This window comes from Neophocaena asiaeorientalis, unplaced genomic scaffold (genome assembly GCF_003031525.2).
Source record: "Neophocaena asiaeorientalis asiaeorientalis breed wild unplaced genomic scaffold, Neophocaena_asiaeorientalis_V1.1 scaffold65, whole genome shotgun sequence".
Lineage (NCBI taxonomy): Eukaryota > Metazoa > Chordata > Mammalia > Artiodactyla > Phocoenidae > Neophocaena > Neophocaena asiaeorientalis.
The window spans coordinates 17,243,349-17,265,170 of NW_020173215.1; the positions used below are offsets into that span (position 1 = coordinate 17,243,349).

Genomic DNA, 21,822 nt, shown 5'->3' on the forward strand with positions numbered 1-21,822 from the left:
GGCCTCTTCGTGCGGCCACAGGACGGCCCCTCCCCTGCCCCCGAGGCCAGGGGCAACGGAGACGGGGTGTCGAGTGAGAACCCACCCACCAGCCATCGTCCTGACCTGGGACACTCGAGTGACAGGTGGAGACACCCATCAACCTCCTGCCTCTGTCTCAAAAAAGTTTTCCATTGCCTGTAGGAACAAACCACTTCACGTAACAAAGTGACAAAGTACACAACTGGGAGGCCGGAACTTAAGGACGACCAGACGTTCAAATCATTACACATTTTTTTTTCCTTTGGAAACATTTCTTTGATGGAAGTTTCCAGTTCCACACAACAAAGTAATAAAACTGATTTTCTTTTCCTGCAAAATCTTCAACTATGTCATTCGGGTGGTCCATGGTGCAAATTAGTAAGGTTATAATTTAATTACATGAGAACGTCAAACCAGAGCGAACGAAGAATCAGACGGGCATCGTACAGGGCGCGGTGAAGCACAGCCTTGTAAGAAATCTCAGACGAAGGCAGGATATTGCCCGACCCGAACCACCAACGACCAGTTATACAATCAGCATATGAAAATAGAACGTCCAAAGCTCTAATTATCAAGAAGTACTCAGTCCCTCAGGAAGACGTGATCTTTCACCCGGCAAATCAGCCCTGCCCTTCGGGCGTTACCCATCCTGCTGGGACTCGGGGTGGGGGGCAGGCCAGGATGAGCCAGTCCCGCCTTGGGCTCCACAGGACGAGCAGCTGGGCAAGGGCAGAGCTGTGGGTTCGGAGAGCGGCAGCCATCTCTGGGGCCTCCAGAACTTGAACCCGAGGTCCACGTCTTCACGGCTTCATCACGGTTAGCCAGTGCGACTACAGCTTGGATTTCAAACTTCCTATGACGGGCTTGTTGGCAGAGAATTCCGACCACCACGACGCCCTCTCCAGCACCTTGCTTTCCTGGAGCACAGCGCTCCAGAGGTTTTTATAGAGCTGCAGAAAATACATACAGGACACACAGGTATGTAATAAGAAAGATTTTGAGCGTGGCAGTGCAACTGTGAAAACCCAGGAAGTTCTCTCCTGTCACTCATGGAAACATTTTCAGATGATGTAAATTTAATTCATGTAAATCAGTCTTTGCCAGGAGAGAACAACTGTGAAAATGCAACTATAAGGGACCATAACGTACACCTAATGATGAAGACATCCCGCTTGCCCTCGGCTTTGGAAATTCTCCTGGAAGGTGGATTCTGCAAGTCGACGTTTCTCTCGCACCCACGTGGCTGCTGGCTGGCGGGCGGCGGTGCAGCCAAGCAGCAGCCTGACGGCTTGTCCCCTGGGCCACAGGGCCTGGGCACGCACTGTCCCCTCTCCGCCTACCCCGTCAGACTGTGCAGACCGGGTCAGCTAGCCGTCGCCTCAGGGCCCCCCGGGTGGAACTGCTCTCAGTTGTTATCTTCGAGGAAGGTCCTGAGCGTGGCAGGCAGCCGCCTGACGCCTCCCTGCTCCCAGCACGGCCAGCGTCCAGGCTGAGGTCCGTGGAGACAGGGAAGGGGCCGGTTTTGTATCTGGCTGATGCCGACAAATGTTACTTTTAAGAAGTCACCCTCCCCTGCACCTGCTAAACACACCCAGCAGTTCTGCCCACGTTCTGCTATTCTTGGCTCCCAGGGAGACACGAGGACAGGCTTTGTCTCCACAGGTCATCAATCCGAGGCGACACTGCATAGCCTGTGCAGTAAGTCAGTTATGCTTCACTTACTGATGACCTCAATCTCCTACAGCTGTGCTTGGTCATCTAAAATGAATTTCTGGGACTTGCCTGGTGGCGCAGTGGTTAGGAATCCGCCTGCCAATGCAGGGGACGTGGGTTCGAGCCCTGGTCCGGGAAGATCCCACATGCCGCGGAGCAACTAGGCCCGTGCGCCACAACTACTGAGCCTGTGCTCTAGAGTCCGTGTGCCGCAACTACCGAGCCCGCGCGCCACAACTACTGAAGGCTGCGTGTCAAAACTACTGAGCCCGCGCTCTAGGGCCTGCAAGCCACAACTACTGAACCCACGCGCCACAACTACTGAAGGCTGCGTGTCAAAACTACTGAGCCCGCGCTCTAGGGCCTGCAAGCCACAACTACTGAACCCACGCACCACAACTACTGAAGCCTGTGTGCCACAACTGAGCCTGCGCTCTACAGCCCGCGAGCCACAACTACTGAGCCCACGTGCCAAAACTACTGAGCCTGTGCTCTACAGCCCGTGCGCCACAACTTCTGAAGCCCGTGCACCACAACTACTGAAGCCCGCGCACCTAGGACCCGTGGTCCACAACGAGAGGAGCCACCGCAGTGAGAAGCCCGTGCGCCGCAACGAAGAGTAGCCCCCGCTCGCCGCAACTAGAGAAAGCCCGCGCACAGCAATGGAGACCCAACGCAGCCAAAAATAAGTAAATAAATAAATTTATAAAAAGTAATGCCTGACATTAAAAATAAAATAAAATGAATTTCTTACGTAGGAGCACCTGGTTCAAACCTCAGCCCTTAACACTAGGAGGAATGCACACTGCGTCAGGTACCCTGTTGGGTGAAGCCTCGGGCTGGAACCCGGCGCCCCTGTATCGAGACAGGACGGGATGGGACGGCCCTCCCCTACTCCTCCACCGCCCGCCCGTGAGCCAGGGCCGTCTTCTGCAGAGTCGCTCGGCGCCGCCTGTTCGGGGCTAATGCTTCCACGCGCCTGTGTCACAGAGGCCAGCCCATCTCCCGTGGGCTTGTCAGCACGTCATCCTCGTGCTCCTGCGGGGGCCCTGGCCAAGAGCAGCGTTCACTGTCTCCTGCCTTCCCTCCAGACGGTCCATCTCGGCCCCAATCCTGGCTCTGCTACAACCTGCCCGGCCCCTCCGGAGGCTGGGTTTCTCCCTGGCAAAGTGGACGTGGTAACACATACCGCGAGCGGGGACGCCCCGCCCAGCTGCGCAGCCAGAGGATGGCAGGCCCTCCACAGATGTACGGTCCCCGCCGTCCTGATTCAATGGGGGACTCGTCCGAACTGCCCACCCCAGTGCCTGGTACTCCTGTCCTAACCCCAGGTGTGGCTTGGGCTGGTCAGCGGTCCAGGCGCCTGCCCCCCCCCAGACTGATTGCAGTGTCCCCTGGGGACAGACGGAGGGTTCCTAGCACCCTACGTTCAGTCTCCTGGGTCAGCAGAAGTCTCAGCAGAAAGAACATGACAGCCCTGGAACCTCAGCAGTGACTTCAACACTGTGAAATGCCACGTCTCCATGGAAACACAGGGACAACCACCCACAGGTAGTGGGAGGCACTGAGCAGACCCGTGGGTGTCGTCCAGCACGGGCGTCTCCACGTGGTGGAGGAGGTCAGGTAGGGATACCCGTGGGCACCGTGTGGGTCCCACACCAGGACAAAGTGGGGCCACTCTTGGGGGTGGCACTTCAGCTGGAGGCCGGAGAAGACCTCTCTGAAGAGGCGGCGTTCCGCTTAGAATGAACACAAGTGCTCCGGCAACAGGAACACAGGTGCAAAGGCCCTGGGGTGGGAAAGCGCCCAGTACGACGGAGAAACAGGAGGACAGTGAGACTTCAGTCCAGAGGGTGGGAGGGGCGCGGTGTGAAATGACCTTGGAGGACGGGGCAGAGGTCAGGTCGCGTGGGCTGGGGACGCAGGAAGGGATTTGGTGCCATTTCAGGTGCAGGGCTCCATCAGAGCAGCTGTCTGACGAGGTCTGCTTTTTAAGCCATCGTTGTGGAGCGTGGGGATGAGGGGCGAGAGAGGAGCTCGGGAAGCCACGTGCGGGCTGCCGGCGAAGCACAGGCAGAGGGTGAGGGGTTACGAGCTAGTGCCGTGAGATGGTCAGAAGACCCGGGGGTGGAGAGGCTCCCAGGAGAGCGTGAAAAGAGCCAGACAGCTGCAGGGCCCCGAGCGTGGCACAGGCTCGGGCTGACCTCGGCATCACGGCCCAAGAGGGCGGCAATGCCGTCCCCTTTCTCAGAGGAGGGCAGGCTGGGGGACGGCTAACCCGCCCGTGACCACCCTCACGTCTCCCAGCCACTCCCTCCCTGCTGCCCACGTGTGACCAGAGACTCCCGGGCCACGGCATCATCTCAGGCTCTGCAACGACTGCCATCAGGCCCCAGAGAGCCCCCGGCTCGCGGTCCTGAGTGCAGCGGCCCCAGCCGCCACGGGAGGAGGCTCTGCTCTTTACCTCGCCGTCAGCTCTGCCAATCGGTGAGTTCAGGATGGAGTCAGGAGGGGCGATCACATCAACCAGGGCAACAGCATCGTCTTTCAGCTGTTGGAAAACAAAGTCCGTACACTTGGCAACTCCCGGCATCTCCATGGAGGCCACCGAGCAACAGAGCCTACAGCCCACTAGCAACGGTAACTCCGGCGGGCAGGCACATGCGGCTCAGTTACTAAAGTGCTATCTTTTCATTGGCCTGGATTTTAGGTTCCCTGAGTGCGTGTCTGAATATTTTCACTATGTTGCTATCCACTCAAGACTTCCAACGTTTTATTTTTTTTTCAACAAGGTACGGACCGCTCGTAAAACTGACGATTCTGTGGCTCATTAATTGGCAACTGTCTTCAGAGGTTTGTCTCTGAACCCTGACTTATCTGGGCAATTACTGTTCCAACAGAGGAAAATATGTCCGGAAAAAAATGTAAGAGAAAAAGCATTTACGAGCACCTGGAAAAGCCATCATTCCAACGCTCTTTGGTTCCCAGTAGTTTTATTACTCTCCCGTCCCATTATACAAATTATTCTTCAATATGACACGTGGAATTTATATGAGAAGACTCCCAAGCATTTTCTTGAAATGCAAAAAACAATTTTCTTAAAATGACTGTGAAATGCCGTGGCTGAACTGAAGAGAACGCTGGGACGGGGGTGACTTGAACAACGTATGAAAGCAACCGTTGAGTAAAGAGTCACAAGAACAGGGACGTGCAGCCCGCGTTGTGGTTCAGAGGCTGCTCCACGGCTCCGCACACCCTCGGCACCACGGTGGGCGAGGGGAGACGAGCCTGGACTGGGGTCGGCCAATGTTTAATGTAAGGGGCCCACAGGAAAGAGTCCGGCTTTGCGGGCCGCAGGGTCTCTGTCTCACGCTCACCTCTGCTGCGACGGTGAGGACGGTCCCACAGACGATGCATAAGGGAATGGCTGGACCAGGGAAGGAGCTGGCGCCCTCCACCCGGCCGACCCTGGCCTCCCCGAGTCAGGATGAGCCTGGATCTGCCAGGCGGCTTGGGCTGCATTATGGCCCGGGAACGCCAGCCACCAGCTCCGTGGTGTAAGCGTCACGTTTGAGAGCAAGGAAAACAATGGTTGTATTTTTTTTTTTTTTTTTTTTGTGGTACGCGGGCCTCTCACTGTTGTGGCCTCTCCCGTTGCGGAGCACAGGCTCTGGATGCGCAGGCTCAGCGGCCATGGCTCACGGGCCCAGCCGCTCCGCGGCATGTGGGATCTTCCCGGACCGGGACACGAACCCGTGTCCCCTGCATCGGCAGGCAGGCTCTCAACCACTGCGCCACCAGGGAAGCCCCGATGGTTGTATTTTTAAAAATGGCAACTCACCACCTGTGGAACACATGAAGGAAGACCCCCTCCTGTTTAAGTAAACGTGGCCTGTGTACACAGCATGATCACAGAGACACCCTTACCCAGAGCCCACGTGGGGAGAGATGGGCGCTTAGGAAACAAACCCAGGGAGAGCCTTAATGTCAACCACAGAGGCATCACCTAGAACTACATCAACTTGAAAGTCCTGAAAGGAGAGAAACGGAGTGGCCTGTCGCCCGTCGTGTGAGACACTGGGCAAAATGCTGGGGACTTTGGCTCATGTCTTACCATCAAAAGTAGAGAAATGCCTCTAACTGCACCCCCCGATACAGCAGCCACAACACACGTGACTGTTTCATTAAAATGAAAGAAAACTGGACTTTCCTGGTGGTGCAGTGGTTAAGAATCCACCTGCCAATGCAGGGATCATGGGTTCGGTCCCTGGTCCGGGAAGATCCCACATGCTGCAGAGCAACTAAGCCCGTGTGCCACAACTACCGAGCCTGTGCTCTAGAGCCCACGAGCTTCAACCGCTGAGCCCATGTGCCGCAGCTACTGAAGCCCGCATGCCTAGAGCCCGTGCTCCGCAATGAGAGAAGCCACTGCAATGAGAAGCCCCCACACCACAACGAAGGGTAGCCCCCGCTCTCCGTAACTAGAGAAAGCCCGAGCGCAGCAATAAAGACCCAAGGCAGCCAAAAATAAATAAATAAAATATAAATAAATTGGTTTAAAAAAAATTAAAGAGAACTAAAAATCCTTGGTCACACTGGCCGCCATTCTAACAGCCCCAGGTGGCCAGTGGTGATGGTATGGGACAGCGCCGTCCCAGAACACGTCCACCCCCACACAAAGCTCCAGTGGACAGAGTGCCCTCAGAACATGATGTGGCGCTGGGGCCATCTGACTTTTCCGGGCGACAAAGGTAGAAGGATGCAATAAAAAAGGAAAATACCGTGAAACTAAAATTGGAGGCTAACATGAAATGCTGGAGAGAATTATTGATATTGCTGTAAAAAATTATTAGAGCGAGCTGAATGTGTACAGATTCTGCGCCAGTCTCTGAAAGTGACACTTCCTGAAATTTCTGACATAAGCACATTCTGTAAGTTTCCCGGCTGTGCTAACAGTGGGAAGCTAAGGTCAGTGAACGTTAATTTATGGGTGATCGTGTGTAATGTGGAAATCGTATAAGGATATAAGGGGATTTCAACTCACCTGGGCACACAGGGCCAGGATGGCGTTCTCTACCGTTTTACCTGCTTGTTCACCAGAAAAGTAGCCACCTGTAAGCAGAGCGCTGGTTACTCTGGGTTCTGCTACCCTAACTCCCAAATTACCCACAGATTGCAAACATGCTGAAACAGCTTTCCAAAAGAGCCCATTCTGTGTGAAAATGCCTCGCTACTGCTGCCCGAGCCCCGCTGCGACCCCTTCACAGAAAGGCACCGGCCAGGGCTGGGTTCCTGTGTCCCCCTTCCCGCCAGCTCACTGAGCTTGTGCTGGGGGTCAGAGCCGGGAGCTGGGGAGGCTGAAGCCCAGGAAGGTGGCCTCGGGGGCCTGGGGCAGACCTGCGGGGCAGGGCCGGCGGCAGGCAGAGCGTAGCGCGGACGGTGGCAGGAGGCTGAGCTGGGGGCCGACAGGGGCTGCGGGCACACAACTGCACCTGAGGGCATGTGGGCGTCTGTAGCCGCCAGGGGCTGGGCACGAGACCCAGCCCCTCAGCCTCACCTCCTACAATGCGGCGGGCTGTGCCGTGCCGTCCAACAGGCCTAAAGAGGTGGCCCCGACTTTGCTGCGGGACTGGCTTTTGTCTGACTTTTGCCGCAGAGAACGGCACCCGCTCGCTCGGAGTGGGTGGGCGCCTCGCCCCACACCCTGCTGCTCCCTCTAGCCGGGAGCCCTCGGGCACCACCTCCCAGGGGCAACACCAGCCCCAAGAGGGAAAACATGGGTTCCCGGCAAGGGGGAGGGGAAAAGTATACTCCTCACACAGCCCAGATGTGCGCACAGAACGTGAACAGATACACAGAGTAGCTGTAGTGCTAACACGTCATGGGGGTGGTTAGGAAAAAACGTCTAAAAGGGCTCCTTGGGGGATAATAATGAAAATGAAGGTTGAGAAACTCAGGTTTACCCCCTTCCCACCAATCTTCCAGGAATCAGGCCCTTCATCACCGCCTCCAGGAAGCCCTCCCGGATCCCCAGTCTGGGCATTCCTGGGGGTGCTGCCCCAGCAACTCGGGCTCGGCCCTGTGGGCGCCACCCTGCTGCTGTGCTTTTCTTCTTGTGGCCTCTGGGCTCCTCACTCAACGTGTGATGAGTGCTCAGAAAATGGCACGGAAGGAGCACCACACGGGGAAAGCAGAGTCTCCTGGGTAAAGCGGAGGGCGCCCAGCTCCTGGGCAGGGGGCTCACCTCGGTAGAGCAGGGCCGTGTGCTGGTTCAGGGACCACAGGGCGTAGAGAGCGCTGAGCCGCCCAAGTACAGCCCGCAGCGGGGATGGCACGTCGGGCTGGTGTACGTGCTCGTGGAACCTCCGCACGACCGTGAGCTCCAGGAATGCCAGGGCCAAGGGGCGGCAGCAGTACACCTTCAACAGAACACAGCACACGGCGTTCGGGAACGCACAGCAATGTCTGCGAGCCAGCAGCATGAATGCAGCAGGGGACGGACGGGGCCGGGCAGTGCCTCTGGAGAAGCACCACGGAAAGGCCTGCAGGAACACAAGCCCAGCTGCAGTGGCTCTGGACCTCAGGCCCGGCGACCTCTCTCGGCTCAGTCCCATCTGGGACGCGGGGTGACCCCACAGCCAACACACAGGCACGGCGGGCTTGTCCAGCGCGGCCAGTGGCGTCTCCAGGAGGTGGGCTCCCTGAGAGCACAAGGTCAATTCTCTTGTACCCGGGGCCACGGACAAGACTACTCCGGGGACTCACCTGAGAGTGACGTCAGCTCCTCCAAGGGCGTGGCCACGCCCCTGCCTCCCAAGTTTCTAAAGATCAGCCTTTCTCTCCCACTCTCCTATCACGTCCAGGAATAAGGCAACCACTGAACAGGGGCCAAGACGTGCAGCCGTTCCCAGCCGAGTTTTACTTGCGTGTGAGTTCTGATGCTGGCTTTGTGGAAGCAGGAAGTCACCACGGATCTTTCGGTCCCAGCTTTTTCTCTTTTAACCAATATCCAAAACGTCTGCTGCTAATCATTGGCTTTGCTCGTCAGCTTTTCTTTCCGCATCTCTAATTGATCAGTTTACTGCTTTTTTATTAGAACAATTATAGATGCGTCCCTGATTTATTATAATGAGCATGTGTTGCTTGTGTAATTAAAAAAATAATCCAGCAGGGAGGTGACCGGGGACGGGGCAGGGTGAAGACCTTTATTCAGTGCCTGCCTACTTTGCCCCCGACCATCGACCGCAATCGACAGACTGCGGTCCAGAGTGCGGTCCGGGGCGGGGGGAAGGGGGCGCAGGCGCCAAGGGGCAGGGGCTATGATTTCAAGGCCTGCTCTCGACATTCAGAGCAAACACTGGGTCGTCCCTTGGTCACTCCCGAGGCCGAGGCTCTCCCAGGGCCTGCCCGAGACCAGGCGCCCTCAGGAGAACATTCAAGGGAAGGATGGTTCCCCGGCCTCGTGCCGGTCTGCCTCGTCCGACCCCAACACCCCGCTGGGTTTCTGAAGCCACAAGGGCACACATCCTGCGTCCCCGTGTCCGGCCTGGAGGGCCAGCCCGGGGCCTTCAGAGCGGCTTTGTCCCCTTCCCTCTCGCACACGCTGTGGTATGTGCGCCCTTGGCTTCGGAGGGTGAGCGCTGGGGGAGGCTGGGGGAGGAGACCTCACAGGAGGGAAGCTGACGACGGAGGTGGGCAGGGAGTACCCCACCCTCACCCCAGGCCAGGCACTAAGCTCACAAGAGCCAGCAGGTTATCACTTGATCCTCCCCAGACCCCACGGATGAAACAAGGTCACGCAATGGGCAAGAGGTGGAGACACAGCTGAACCCAGGCAGGCTGGCCCCAGTGTCCACCCCTTCACTGCATCGCTAGAGCGTGTCACTACAGTCACCACCCGCACCCCTAAACGTGCTCACGCACCGTGGGCTCCGCTCTGCGGGAGGCCCTTGCGAATCCCAGAGGCCGGGCTCAGAACTGAATCCAAACTCTCCGTGCTCTCCACTTCACTCTCTCCTTTTCAACCACGTGGATTTTCTAGTATGAAATCACATTGCGTTCATCTTATTTCCCAGTACAAGCGGCGCACGTCCATTTCAGCTATGGCATCGGCTGGTACAGGCCTGGAAAGGCGGCGCCGCCTCTGACCTCACCACCCAGAAAACACATCCTGAGCCCCGCCGAGCTCTGAGTCACTGACGCGGAAGTGATTCAGGGTCGAGGGGACCAGCTTCCAAATCCACTCGGCTTTTCCAGACGTGCACGTGTGGACAGGCGGTTTCCGCCCCAAGCCCAAGCTTCTTGGTCTGAGAAGAGGGGGCGTCAGGGCGCAGCCTCCAAGCACTGCCAGGAGGGGCATCAGACAGCATCTCACGTGTCCAGCACCTGCTCGGGGTCCCAGAAGCTGCTCTGTGATGGTGGCTGCTCTTCTACTCTGTCTCAGTCCCAGGACTCGGACACGCATGAAGCTGCTACATGGAAATGTTCAGATGAGGCCATCAGCCACCTGGGGGACTTGGGCTTTGGGGGTCCGCCCCACCGCGACCTCCGTGCCCAGGACGCCCGATGCAGCAGCGGGCTCAGGAGCCCACGTCTACTTCCCCGCCCCGCTGACTGGGCGCCAGGGGCTGGCTGGCTGGCTCTCCTGGCCGCTCGTCAGGCCACCTGCCCTGCTGCCTGGGAACCTGAATTAATAGCCGTGGAGAACACGGTGCACGGGCAGCATACGTGCTGGGCCTGGGTGGTCACGTGGATGCAGGCCGTGGGCAGGCAGGAAGTGTCTGAAGGAAGACATGGCAGAGGCGAGATTCCACGAGCCACAGAGAACAGATCTGCTTCTGCTTCCCATCAGCTCCCCGCTCCAGACGGGAGGTTCCACTGACTCAGGGGTCCTTGACTGGGGCCGGTTTGCCCCCTGAGGCATCTGGCACCGTCAGGAGACAGTTTGGGTTGTCACGACTCGGGGGTGTTGTTGGCATCTTAGTGGGTACAGGCCTGGCGTACTGCTGGGCACCCCACAATGCACGGACAGGTCCCCCAAAATCACACAGCCCGAACACGCATAGGAGTGAGGGCCTCACTCCAGCTCCCATGTCCTCAACTTCCCTCCCAAATCCTTACACGCAGTACGCGTCCTTGGCTTCTCCCGGACAGCCTGTCCTTGCCGCCAGCAGATCTGACCACGCTATTAACAGACATGGGCCAGTGCCCACAAAGGGTCCTTATGGTGTCCACTCTGGGGCCGTGGTGGGGACAGAAACACTCAGGGGTGGTCCTACCCCCCATGGCACAAGCTGCTCCATACTCAATGTTTCTGCCGCTCTGTAACCATGAAAAGCTCCAGAGAGGCCAGCAGTCTGACGTGTGAGGCCAGGAAGGTCCATTCCCCTCTCCCTGCACTGGTCCCAGTGCCAGGGTCCTCCCTCCCATGCACCCCCACCCCCACTAAACCTACAGCCCCAGGGAAAACATTCAGATCCAGGTATCAGTTTCTGGTGTGCTCTGATTTCTGAGTATATTTGCATTTTAACAAGTAATAAATATTTTAAGCAAAAAACAAACTCTGAACTATTCAGCGTGGCCATCAGCCGTGCAGTGTGGGGGAAAGAGCTGGACTCAGGGGTCACAGCTGGCTTGGGTTCAATGCTTGGGACTTCTTACTAGCAGAAGCAGATAAAGAAAAGTTTATCAACTTCCCCCCCTACCCCCCGGTGAGTCAAAGAGTGAACACGCTTTATATTTTCACAAAAGCAGCCAGTGACCTCCCCCAGAGGGCACAGTAGTTCACAGCCTCAGCTGACAGCGCATGGAGTGGTCCTTGTCCATCAGACACTGTCCTCTGACCCGCGCATCCCTGGCCCTGGTTCATGGTCAGCGACTGCTGTGGCTGCCACCTCGGGCCAGCGGCTGGTTTCCGGGCCACGCTGACCCTCAACCTATAGGAACTCTTTCCTACCGTCGGTTACGTACGTCTCATGCTTCCCCAGACTGGAATCTGTCTTCTGACTTCGCTTGTAGTATCTTTTGCTATTTAGAAAGGGTGAACGTATGTGTAGTCAGAGCTGCCAGTTTTCTCTTCTTTCACAGCCTCTGAGTTTCCTGTCAAACTTGAGCAGCTCGTCCCGCCGAGGGCACGTAAACATTCGCTGAAGTTTCCCTCTCGTGCTCTATTGCTGCTCCCATCACCATACGGGCGGGAACCACATCTCCACAGGACCCTGAACGTCTGTCCCAGGGCTCTGAGGTGCTCTCAGCTGTCAGGATGACCCGGCGCTCACTCTTAATGCTCCGCGATCCAGACCAGGTCTGGAGAACGCAGCCCCCCTCTCTGGTCACCCTCCCCTCCAAGCCCCGCGGCCGCCTTCCAGTACACATCACGGCCACTCCGTCTGGCCGCACCTCAGCTCTGAGGCTCTCCCCAGGGACACCCGTCTTGGCTGGACCCAGGCTGGGCATGCTGCCACGAGGCTCACTGAAGTGCCATTGCCAGGTTCTCAGTCGAAGGTCTAAATGTGAACTCCTTCTCAAACGACCAAGCCACACACTCGGGTTCTGTTGTCTGTGCAGGTGCCGGGCACAGGCCGGCGGGCATGGCGGTGTCGCAGATCGGCTCAGACGAGGCCTGTGGTGACCTTCTGGGCAGCTCTGCGGGATTCGGGTGTGCTGGGAAGGGGCGACCTCTGTGTCCTCCATCTCTTCGGGGTCTTGGGCTACAATGCAGAGAAAGGAGGGACTCCGCAGCCGTCAGTGTCCGAGTGACCGAGGGTGCCGTGGCCCCAGCCCACGTGGAAGGATCGTGTTCACACCTCCTCTCTCGGGTTCCTGGACTGAACTAGGGTTTCACCAACCTTGACGTCTGCTGAACTCATTGAAGACACAGGTTTGATCCCGGTTTATTCGCCCTCGGTCAGAGCCTTTCCAGTGAAGCCCCATCCCGGTGTGCTCCTCCCCCTTCCTGGGGCAGACACGCCCGGCATGTCCCCGGATGCCTGCTCTGCTCTGACTGCATCTGCTCAAGGGGGTGAAGCTGTCCCTTGCAGCACAGGGGGCGGGGCCCTCGGAAGTGATGGGCAGACGTGGCCCCAGGCTATCGGGGGAGGCTCCATCGCCCAGTGTCCAAGGAGAAGGGATGACACCAGTTTTAGAAGCTTCCTGGGCTACGTTTTTCCCAAACGACACCAGTCACTGTAGATGCACGGGGCCCACGGACCACAGCAGGACCAGATCCCGCGCAAAGAGGTGTTTAGAGTGGCTGTTTTCGTGCTGGCGATTCCAGACACGAGAGGCAGCCCTGTCCCAGAGTGAGAACCAGAGCTGCCCTTGGGGCAGTCTCACCGAGCCTCCTTGGAGAGAAGCACAATGACTAAGGAAGCCAATGCAGACAGAGCACGGGTGGGACCTCACAGGAGTCACCGCGCCGTCACTCTGCTGGGCGGGAGGAACCCTGGTGGCTGACGGGCTCCCACAGCCCCGGGTCCCCCCGCCAACCAGCACAGCTCTGGCCCACGGGCCACACACTTGTCAGGGGCCTTAGATAGGATGCCCACAACCTCTTCCACACAGGGCAAGGGCGGCGCCACCGTCCCAACAGCAAACCAAGGTGCGGAGAGGTCAGCCCAAGCGCCCGAGGTCACAGGGGCTGAGCAACAGGGCCTGCCATCACCAGGACATGCAGCTCACCCAGGACACGACGGGCGGGAATTAGGAGCGAATCATTAGAAAAGCAACCTTTAAAACAAACACGTACCTGACAGTTGTTTCTTGCTTCAAAGTCGTTGCTTCCCGATTGTTTCTCTTGATTTAATTTCTGATAACTCTCGCGGAGCAGGTAACAGACCAACCACTCGTATGCCGCCAGTGGGACTTCAAAACGAGAAACGGAGAAAACTGTAACCGATGTAACCGTAGGGCGTCTCACCCTTGTCGAGAACTCAGCTCTCCAGTTTACAGGTGCGGAAACCGAGGGACTGCCCACGGCACAGCCCGGGTGGTGGCCGGGCTGGGACAGGTGCAGGTGAGGGTATTTCCTGGCTCTGCTGTGAGGCCAGCCCGTGTTCTCCACGGTTCTAGCAGCCACGGAGCCCACAGGGTCACGGAGGCGCTTTGGGGGCAAGCACCTCATTTACGATGAGGACACACAGTCTGGAAGAAACTCGGATCCGCACGGACGTCAGGACGACTTTCCAGCAGGCGGTAGGTGGAGGGGCGCCCTGTCCACCTGGCCAGCCCGGCCCTGGGGCCCTGGACCTCACACCGGCTCCCCTGAGGCCTCGCCTCCCCTCGCCCGAGAGCCCTGAAGCGCAGAGAGGAAGCACCACGGCAGGGGTGTAGACAGACAGGGACGGGCTGGAAGGGGCTGGAGGGAGACCTCCGTCCTCCTCCCCACGCCCCAACGCCGCGCCCGCATCTGTGGGTCCTTCTCGCCACATCTCCGCTAGTTCCCAAGGACTTGGCGACCTCAGCACAGCCTGCCCGGCAGGACTGCTACCGCCTCTTCCGTGAAGGACACAGGGCGTGAGGACGAGCCCAGGCACATGGCGAGTGAGCGGGGTAGGGGTGCGGAGTGTGACCTGGCCACGTGGCTCTGCGTCCACGCTTTCCCGCCCGACCCAGGCAGAGGGCCCAGAGCCAGGGCGCCCAGGCCTGCGGGGCCTGCAGCTGCTCTCGGCTCCGGACTCCCAGGTGGGATCGGGCCGAACTGGGTCTGGGCACAAAGCCGGGGCACGGGGCACCTGGGATTTCCTTCGATGTCACACAGCCCGTTCCCTGGGAAGATGACACATAGTACCCACTGCTACAGGTCCTGCTACAGACCCCCGACCGTTTCACGCTGTCGTATCCGTTACCTCACAGCACAGCTGAGAACTTCGAACTTCATTAAAGAGCAAACGATCCATGTCACTGGGCTGAGGAATCGGCTCAAAGGCTGCAAGCAGCCTGCCCGAGCTCACACAGCTGTTCTCAGGGAGCCCAGTGAGGTGGGGGTGGGGATCCGGGATGAGGTACCCCTCCCAGAGGCCTGCCAGGTGGGGTGGCTGGAACGGGGCCCCCTGAAGTCACATCCATGTCCTAACCCCCTGAAACCTGTGAATGTGCCCTTACTTGGGCACAGGGTCTTTGCAGATGGAATGACGTGACAACACGGCGTCATCCTAGATCAGGGTGGCCCTGAATCCAATGAGAAAAAGGAGAAGCGCACACACAGAAGAGAGGCCGTGCGAAGGCAGAGGCAGAGATGGGGGACGCGGCCACAAGCCCAGGGATGCCTGCAGCCCCCACGAACTGCGGAGATGAGGAGGGAGCCTCCCCGGAGCCTCCGGAGGGAGTGCGGCCCCGCCCACACCGGGGCAGTGAGCTTCGGTCCAAGACACATTCCTGCTGTTTTCACACCCAGTCCTGTGCCACGGGACACCCACAAACCAGCCGTCCAGGGTGCTGCCCTTCAGGACATCCCTGAAAAGCCAGGTGGACACTGGAAACCAGCTCAGATGCCGACGGGGCCCACTCTGACGCATGTGTGTCCCAGGGTCTTTGTGGCTAAACTCTTCCTGCCGGATGGACCGTCACCAAGATGGTAACAGGTGGGCGCCACGGGGACTCAGATTTTCCATGATTTATTTACGTGGCAACAAAACCCAGGAAGTCGCCAAGGCCAGAAGCCGCTCAGGCTAATTGCTGACCCCAGCCAGAGGCCCCAGCATCCCACGACACAGCGACCGCGGCTCCTCCGGACTGTTCCCAGACGCTGCCCGGGCAGGCGACCCTCTGCAGAAGTGACCCGGCTCCCCGAGGGCCCCGCACCACGTGGAGCCCCCGTGCTGACGTCAGCAACCAGTTCACGGTTTGCTCTGTGCTCCGAGTGAGAAGCAAGCTTGATACACGAGTTGCTGGAACGTTTTTCTTAGAAATTCCACTTTTAGCCCTTAGTTTTTCACAGAGAAGCGGGTCACACTGCTCTGTGTTCACACGGAAGGGCGGAGCCCCCAGCGAGCACACAAAAGGTACGATCACGGCCGGGCGGCGTGTGGGCCACTCGGAGAGTCCGTCTGGGGCGTGAGGAGTCATCGAGAACAAACTGGGGGAAACCGGCACAGGTGGGCGGTAACGCTCTTGCTTGGGGGCTGCTGAAGGCCCAAGACAAATGCTGCTTCAACTTCAGTCCTCAAGTCCCTCCCAGGTTCCTGGGTCACAAATGGCCTCCTCGGGGCTCCCCGGCTGCTCCCCTGCACCCCTCGAAGGCCCTGAGCGCTGCCTGTCTCCCCATGCCGGCTCCCCCCACCCAGGCGCACTCCCAGGGCGGCCACTGTCACTACGGTCAATCACTCCGAGGTCTGCCCACCTGCGTGGCCTCTCAGTGTCGGGGCTCCCCGACACGCCCACCGGGCCCTCAACATGGGACTGCTGAACTCCCAGTTTCACCAGCACCCACCCCCCGGGGGGTCTCTCACCTGGCCCTCCATCGAATGTTCCACCTGACCATCCCCCCGACCATCCCCCCTGCCCTCACCCAGCTCCCGTCACTCTCTCCTGTGCTGCCCCTGCCCGGGTTCTGGTCTCCTGGCTGGTCTCCCGAGTCCAGCCTTGCTCTGCATCGGCACCAGAGCACGCCTTCCAAAGTGGGGCTCTGGCCCAGGTGCGCCCCAGAAAGCAAGGCTTGGCCACCTGGCCCCAGATCCCCGGCTGGCACACAGCCCCAGGTGTGGGAGCCATCTGCCCTCCCACCATGCCCACCCCACGGCTCCTGTGTGGCTGACTGCTCCCCAAACGCACCGCTCTGAACCTCCAAGACCCACCTTGCAAGCCGCCTTCCTGGGAAACACTCTGCACCCACCATTCCCAAGGGAGGGCCCCAGCTCATGGCGGCGAGCCGCCCACGAGGGCGGGGGGTACCGCATTCCCTCCTGATACCTTACAGGGGAAACTGAGGCTCAGAGAGGTTAAGCATCTAGCTCGAGGTTACACAGCTGACTGCAGACCCTGAGCTCCCAACCTCTGGGCGGTGTGCTGACCGCACCATGTACCCCTCTGAACACGTGATCCTACACAACCCTACTGTCCTGTGTATATACACAATGGTCAGAGCAGCCAACACGCTGAACTGCAATTATTTAATATTTTTGCAAATAAGCCAACTAAAGGAAAAAACTGGGCCTCAGTTATTAAGCGACGTGCAGCTCCTCAACACTCAGGACCATTTGTTAAACCCATCCTCAGCACATAAGTCAGAGGAAGCAGACAGAGAGCTGCCCCACCCGGCCCCTCCCTCTCCAAATAAACCTTCTAATCCCTGAAGGAAAAATCTGCCGACCTTGCAGACAGCCCTCGCTCAATACTGGAACGGTCTTGAGTGTCCAGCCCTACAGAGCCCCAGGGTCATATGTCATTTATGGACTTTTTACCAAAGATGCAGCTGAGACAACGGCTGGCCCCGAGACGTGGGATTTCATGATCGAATGCCCTGGAGACGAACGGCTGGCTGTGGGCTGCCGATCGTCAGTGTTGGATGCCAAGCCCCTTTTGTCAAATGAATTTTGTTTGCGTTCTTTGCTCCAGAAAATGTTTTCACTTTGTTGGAACGAGCAGAAATTAGAGCACCCACAGGAAAAACAGATGACGCCGCCCTGGCGTGCTTCCTGATGGCCGGCGCGCAACACAGCTCCTGCGTCCACAGCTCCAGCGAGCGGGGAAGGGGCACAGCGGGCGTAGCGGACACCTCCTGAAGCTGGCAGACCACGTGCTTACGTGCCGATTTTACAGTGGGGGACAGTATTAGGGGAAAACATTCCGGTGGGGTTGATGTTATTAGAATGATTAGGTCACTTCCAGGGGCTTCCTGGAGCAACATTTGGGGAGCTCTGTAAGCATCAGAAAGAGATCTTCAAGTGTGTCCCTGCGTCCTCCTAGCACTTTAAAAAGGGAGATAAAGGAGGTGCGTTATTGTCAGAAAAGCTGTAACAAAGTGCGGTGAGGGAGACGAAGCAATGACTACAGCAGTGTTTCTGGATGATGATGGCGATGAAGAAGATGGAGGAGAGACGGCTGGCAAGTCAGCCCAGCCCGGGTCTGATGCCTGCTCCGGCCGCTGACACGCACTGGGGTGGACTGGGGTGCACTGGGGTGGACTGGGCAGCCGTGGTCTCCTCTCCTGGAGACGTGAGCAGCGGTGCAGCCCGGCGGGGTCCCCCAGAGACGGCACGCCCAGTGCCCACAGCTGCTGATGCTGCGATGTGTCACATCCTCTCCATCCTCCGAGTAAGGGAGGGGGCGGCTCCTTCACCCGGAGGACCCAGCGACCCGCCCCCGGGGGACACAGACACTCTGTAAAGCCAGGTGCCCTCCTGCCACGCCAAAGGCTCTCTGCTAACAGCATTCCGTGGAACACACAGCACCTCGACCGCGGTTTTTGCGATTAAAATCACAACCGTTAACACGGTGGGGGGCCAGGAGCAGACCCAGCACCCCTTGCTCTCTGGCAGATGGGCTGCCCTTCCAGCTCCTGCCACGCACAGTGCACCCTGGAGACACGGAGGGAGTGTACTTACCTGAGGAGTCCAAGCAGTCCTCAGGGCTGGAACCCTCGAACCTGTGCCCAAGGAGGTTGGGATAGGCTTCCAGAAAGTCCACGGTCTTCAGCGGGCTCTCGATGCGGGCACCGCCTAGGAGCACAGCCGGTGACTCGGGAGAGCCAGGGACCCCCCCACCCCCACCCCAGGGGATGTCTGGCAGAAGGACCCCACCTGCCCCAGCCCATCACTTCAGAAGCTGGTCCGTCCCCATTTGATCACACATTTCCTTCCTGCAAAACCCATCCTGACAGAAGAGCTAACTCAAGGGGGCCTGGGAACCTCACCCTCCCGCCCCCAACTGGGCTGCAGGGGCGCCGGCCTCCTCACCTTGGTCCCGGCGCACCAGCAGGCCGAGCAGGTAGTTGCTGGTCTGCTGCAGCAAGACATTGTTGTCGCCTTCGTACGTGCAGTTCGGGTCGTTGTCATCTCTGAGGTCTCCCAGACGGTTCACTGTGAGGAGGCCCCAGCGTTCTCGTCACCGGGGGTGCACATGTGAGAAGTGCCCCCCACCCCCAGCTGCCACCTGGGACTCCGAGGTCCCAGGCCCGGCTTGGCCGGATGAAGCACTTCCCGCCCTGCTCCCAGTGCCAACTCCACCCCCGACCCGCGGTGTGCCCTCTCCATCCAGCTGCTCCCTCTTTAAGGACATATCGGTAATACCCCGCGAGGTCCCCGGGGAAGAGAAGCGGTGGCTCCCCGTGAAGCCCCAGTGCCGCGCTCAAGAAGCATCCGCTGGCATCAGCATCCCTGTCCCTACGGTGAGCCTCTCAGGTCACCCGGCAAAGCGCCCTCCAGTGGGGTCACTGACAGAGCTGACTACCTGAGCGGTGGGAGGGTGCCCTTCTTCCTTTTCCAACTGAAGGAACCCTTCTTTGGACACGAGACATTTCAAATATCTGAAGACAACTCTCATTTTTCTCTTGTCTTTCCTACCAGCGAAATAACCCAGTTCCTTTGCAGATTTTATGAAGTATGCTTCCCAGATCTTCACCACCTAGGTTTCCATCCTCTGACGGAGAATGTTCTCCAAACGTGAGGCTGAGATGGGAGAAAGGGTAGGACCCTGACTTCTCACACTCACGTATTGCTATGAGCAGCCCAAGAGGGTGTAAGATGTTCGGCAGCAGACACGAGGCTTGTGGTCACCTATGACACCCTGATCGTCTTCCTCTGAATTGCTGCCCATGCCACAGTTAGACCACTGAACATGAAGGGCTAAGAGTGCCCTTAGAGAAATGATTTGCAACGGATACTTAAATCTAGATAAACGGCTTTACATTTCTCCCTGCTGAGTTGGGCCTCACTGGCTTCAGCCCTGTTTGTATTATGTGATGACACCTCCTTTAGTCATTTTTGTTGTCTGAAGGGCTGCGTGATTCAAGTTCCTCCTTCTAAACTATTTATAGCGTCTCTATATGAGCTATAACAACAAACAAATACTACAAAGAGCATTGCACAGAGGACAAAACACATGGATGAGTAACGTCTGCAGCCCCACGGTTACCCACACGTCAGTAAACGCGGAGTGTGGAGGAGGGGAGGGGCCCCCCTGCCTGCCGCCCCCGCACGAGGAGTAACTGGGACACATCCCGGTTACTAAAAGCTCCTAAAAGGCTTCCGGAGGAATAAACCGTCAAGGAGGTCTCTGCCAGCTCTGTTGTTGCCTTCTTTGAGTAACCAGACTTTAACCAATCAGTTATTGAAGAGACTAGCACACGGGGAGTTAGGCAGGTAAGCTGCAATAACGATGACGACCACGATAGTAATGATAATAATAACAGACCAAAATGACGGGGCACACGCCCTATGCCGACACTGTGCTAGACCCTTCATGTGGGTTAGTTCACTTACTCGTTGCAAAACCCCCCGTCGAGCTATCCTGTCACTAGTCCCATTCTACGGAGAAGAAAGCTGAGGGGCAGTGAGGGTGGGCAGCTTGCCTGAGGCTATGAAGCCCGTGACCGGCAGAGCCAGGATCTGGTCCCGGGCTGTCGGTCTCCCCCTCTCTCCACCATCCACCAAATGACCGAACAGCTGCCAGTGTCAATAAAAGCAAACTCTCTTTTTCTAAGTTTCAGAATTTTTCTTCGGAACAAAACTTGGTGCCAGTTTACTGCCAAAGCCATTAACTAAAAAGTTCCAATTCAGATGAACAGATAAGCTCCTTCCTCTTCCGGTTTTCGGTCTCCACGCTGCTTCGTGACACCCGGGTTTCGACCGAGGAACATCGGGTGACGGCGAGCCGAGGGACTGGACTGGGGCAGGGGTTGGCAAACCTGCTCTGGAAGGTTCCAGCCAGTAAATGTTTTAGGCTTTGCTGAGACGGCTCAGCTGGGCGGGTGGAGCGGGAACACGGCCACGGGAAGTGTGTAAGCAAATGGGCGTGACCGGGGGGCCAACAAATCTTTATTCACAAAAACCTTTACCCACAGAGACAGCCTTTGGCCAGCAGGCTGTCATTTGCCGACCCCTGGCCGTGAGCCACATGGTGCGGGAGAGGACAGAAGACCAGCCCACGTGTCCCCAAAACCTACTGGCCAGATAGCCGTGTCCTCCGCACGCCTCCCGGCACTCCTGGATTCCGCGCTGGGCCGTCCACGAGGCCAGGGGCTTGCCGGCCGACGCCAAGGCGTGGATCTCGCGTCCCAGCTCTGCCTTGGGAGACAGAAGCCAACGAGAACAGGTGAAAAAAGGCTCCGACCCCAGAGGTCAGGCGTCAGTTCAAGCACAGCCTCAGAGGCTTACGTCCCCTCCAGTCTAATCCGAGGTACCCGACAACTACAAAGGAAAGAAACCCAATTTTAGTTTAAAAAAACAGGATTCCAGTAAACACGGATGCCCTGCAGCACAGGCACACAACTTCATGACAGTGAAAATAAACGACCACAGCTCTGCCTGGCCGGTAAACACGGGGTGGGAGCGCGGGGGAGCGGGGAAGGTGGAGCGCGGCGGAGCGGGGAAGGCTGATCGCAGAAGAGCATGACGTTATGACTCCGTTTACACGAAGTTTGCAGCGGAGACTAAGAAGAAACCCAAGGGCTGGGAGGCAGTGCCGAGACACTGCCCCCAGGGGAGAGGGTGGCAGGCGGCCCCAGACGACTGCACAGACATGGCCACTCGGTCCACACTGCGCGGAGGGCCCAGCCAGCATCCCCAGCCTTAACACGTCTAGTAAATACTCTTTCGCCTCGACTCGATATTCAATGCAAATAATTACAAGAAAGACACACACGCACACCCGCTAAATAACGTGATGTGTTTTACCAGCATTTTCAACTTCAAAGAAGGGCTACTCTATAACCTGTACCTGGGTTGAAGCACTGAGTTTCAGAAAGAACAGAGCTCGATGACACTTCAAGACATTTTTAACAGGACAACTCCATCGTCAGCTGGCAAAAGTTTCAATGACTCACGCTTGGGAGAAAAAACACGCGTAACCCTGCACTCCTGATGAAACGGTCTTCAGGGTCACGGTCGTCACCGTCGGCCTGACTGCTCAGCAGTGCACACTGCCGGTAACCCC

The 21,822-nt window shown here is 57.9% G+C and overlaps 1 protein-coding gene across 1 annotated transcript in view; it reads right to left on the reverse strand.

The window, feature by feature from the left end:
* Window positions 1-255: 255 nt before the first annotated feature.
* ACOX3 (acyl-CoA oxidase 3, pristanoyl) overlaps window positions 256-21,822 on the reverse strand; it is a 48,242-nt gene continuing 26,675 nt past the window's right edge. Inside the window, 8 exon segments of the mRNA XM_024745138.1 lie at window positions 256-971; window positions 4,199-4,285; window positions 6,779-6,846; window positions 7,979-8,153; window positions 13,481-13,596; window positions 18,276-18,389; window positions 18,627-18,749; window positions 20,834-20,954. Coding sequence (XP_024600906.1) covers window positions 852-971; window positions 4,199-4,285; window positions 6,779-6,846; window positions 7,979-8,153; window positions 13,481-13,596; window positions 18,276-18,389; window positions 18,627-18,749; window positions 20,834-20,954 — 924 coding nt within the window. The 3' untranslated portion in view covers window positions 256-851.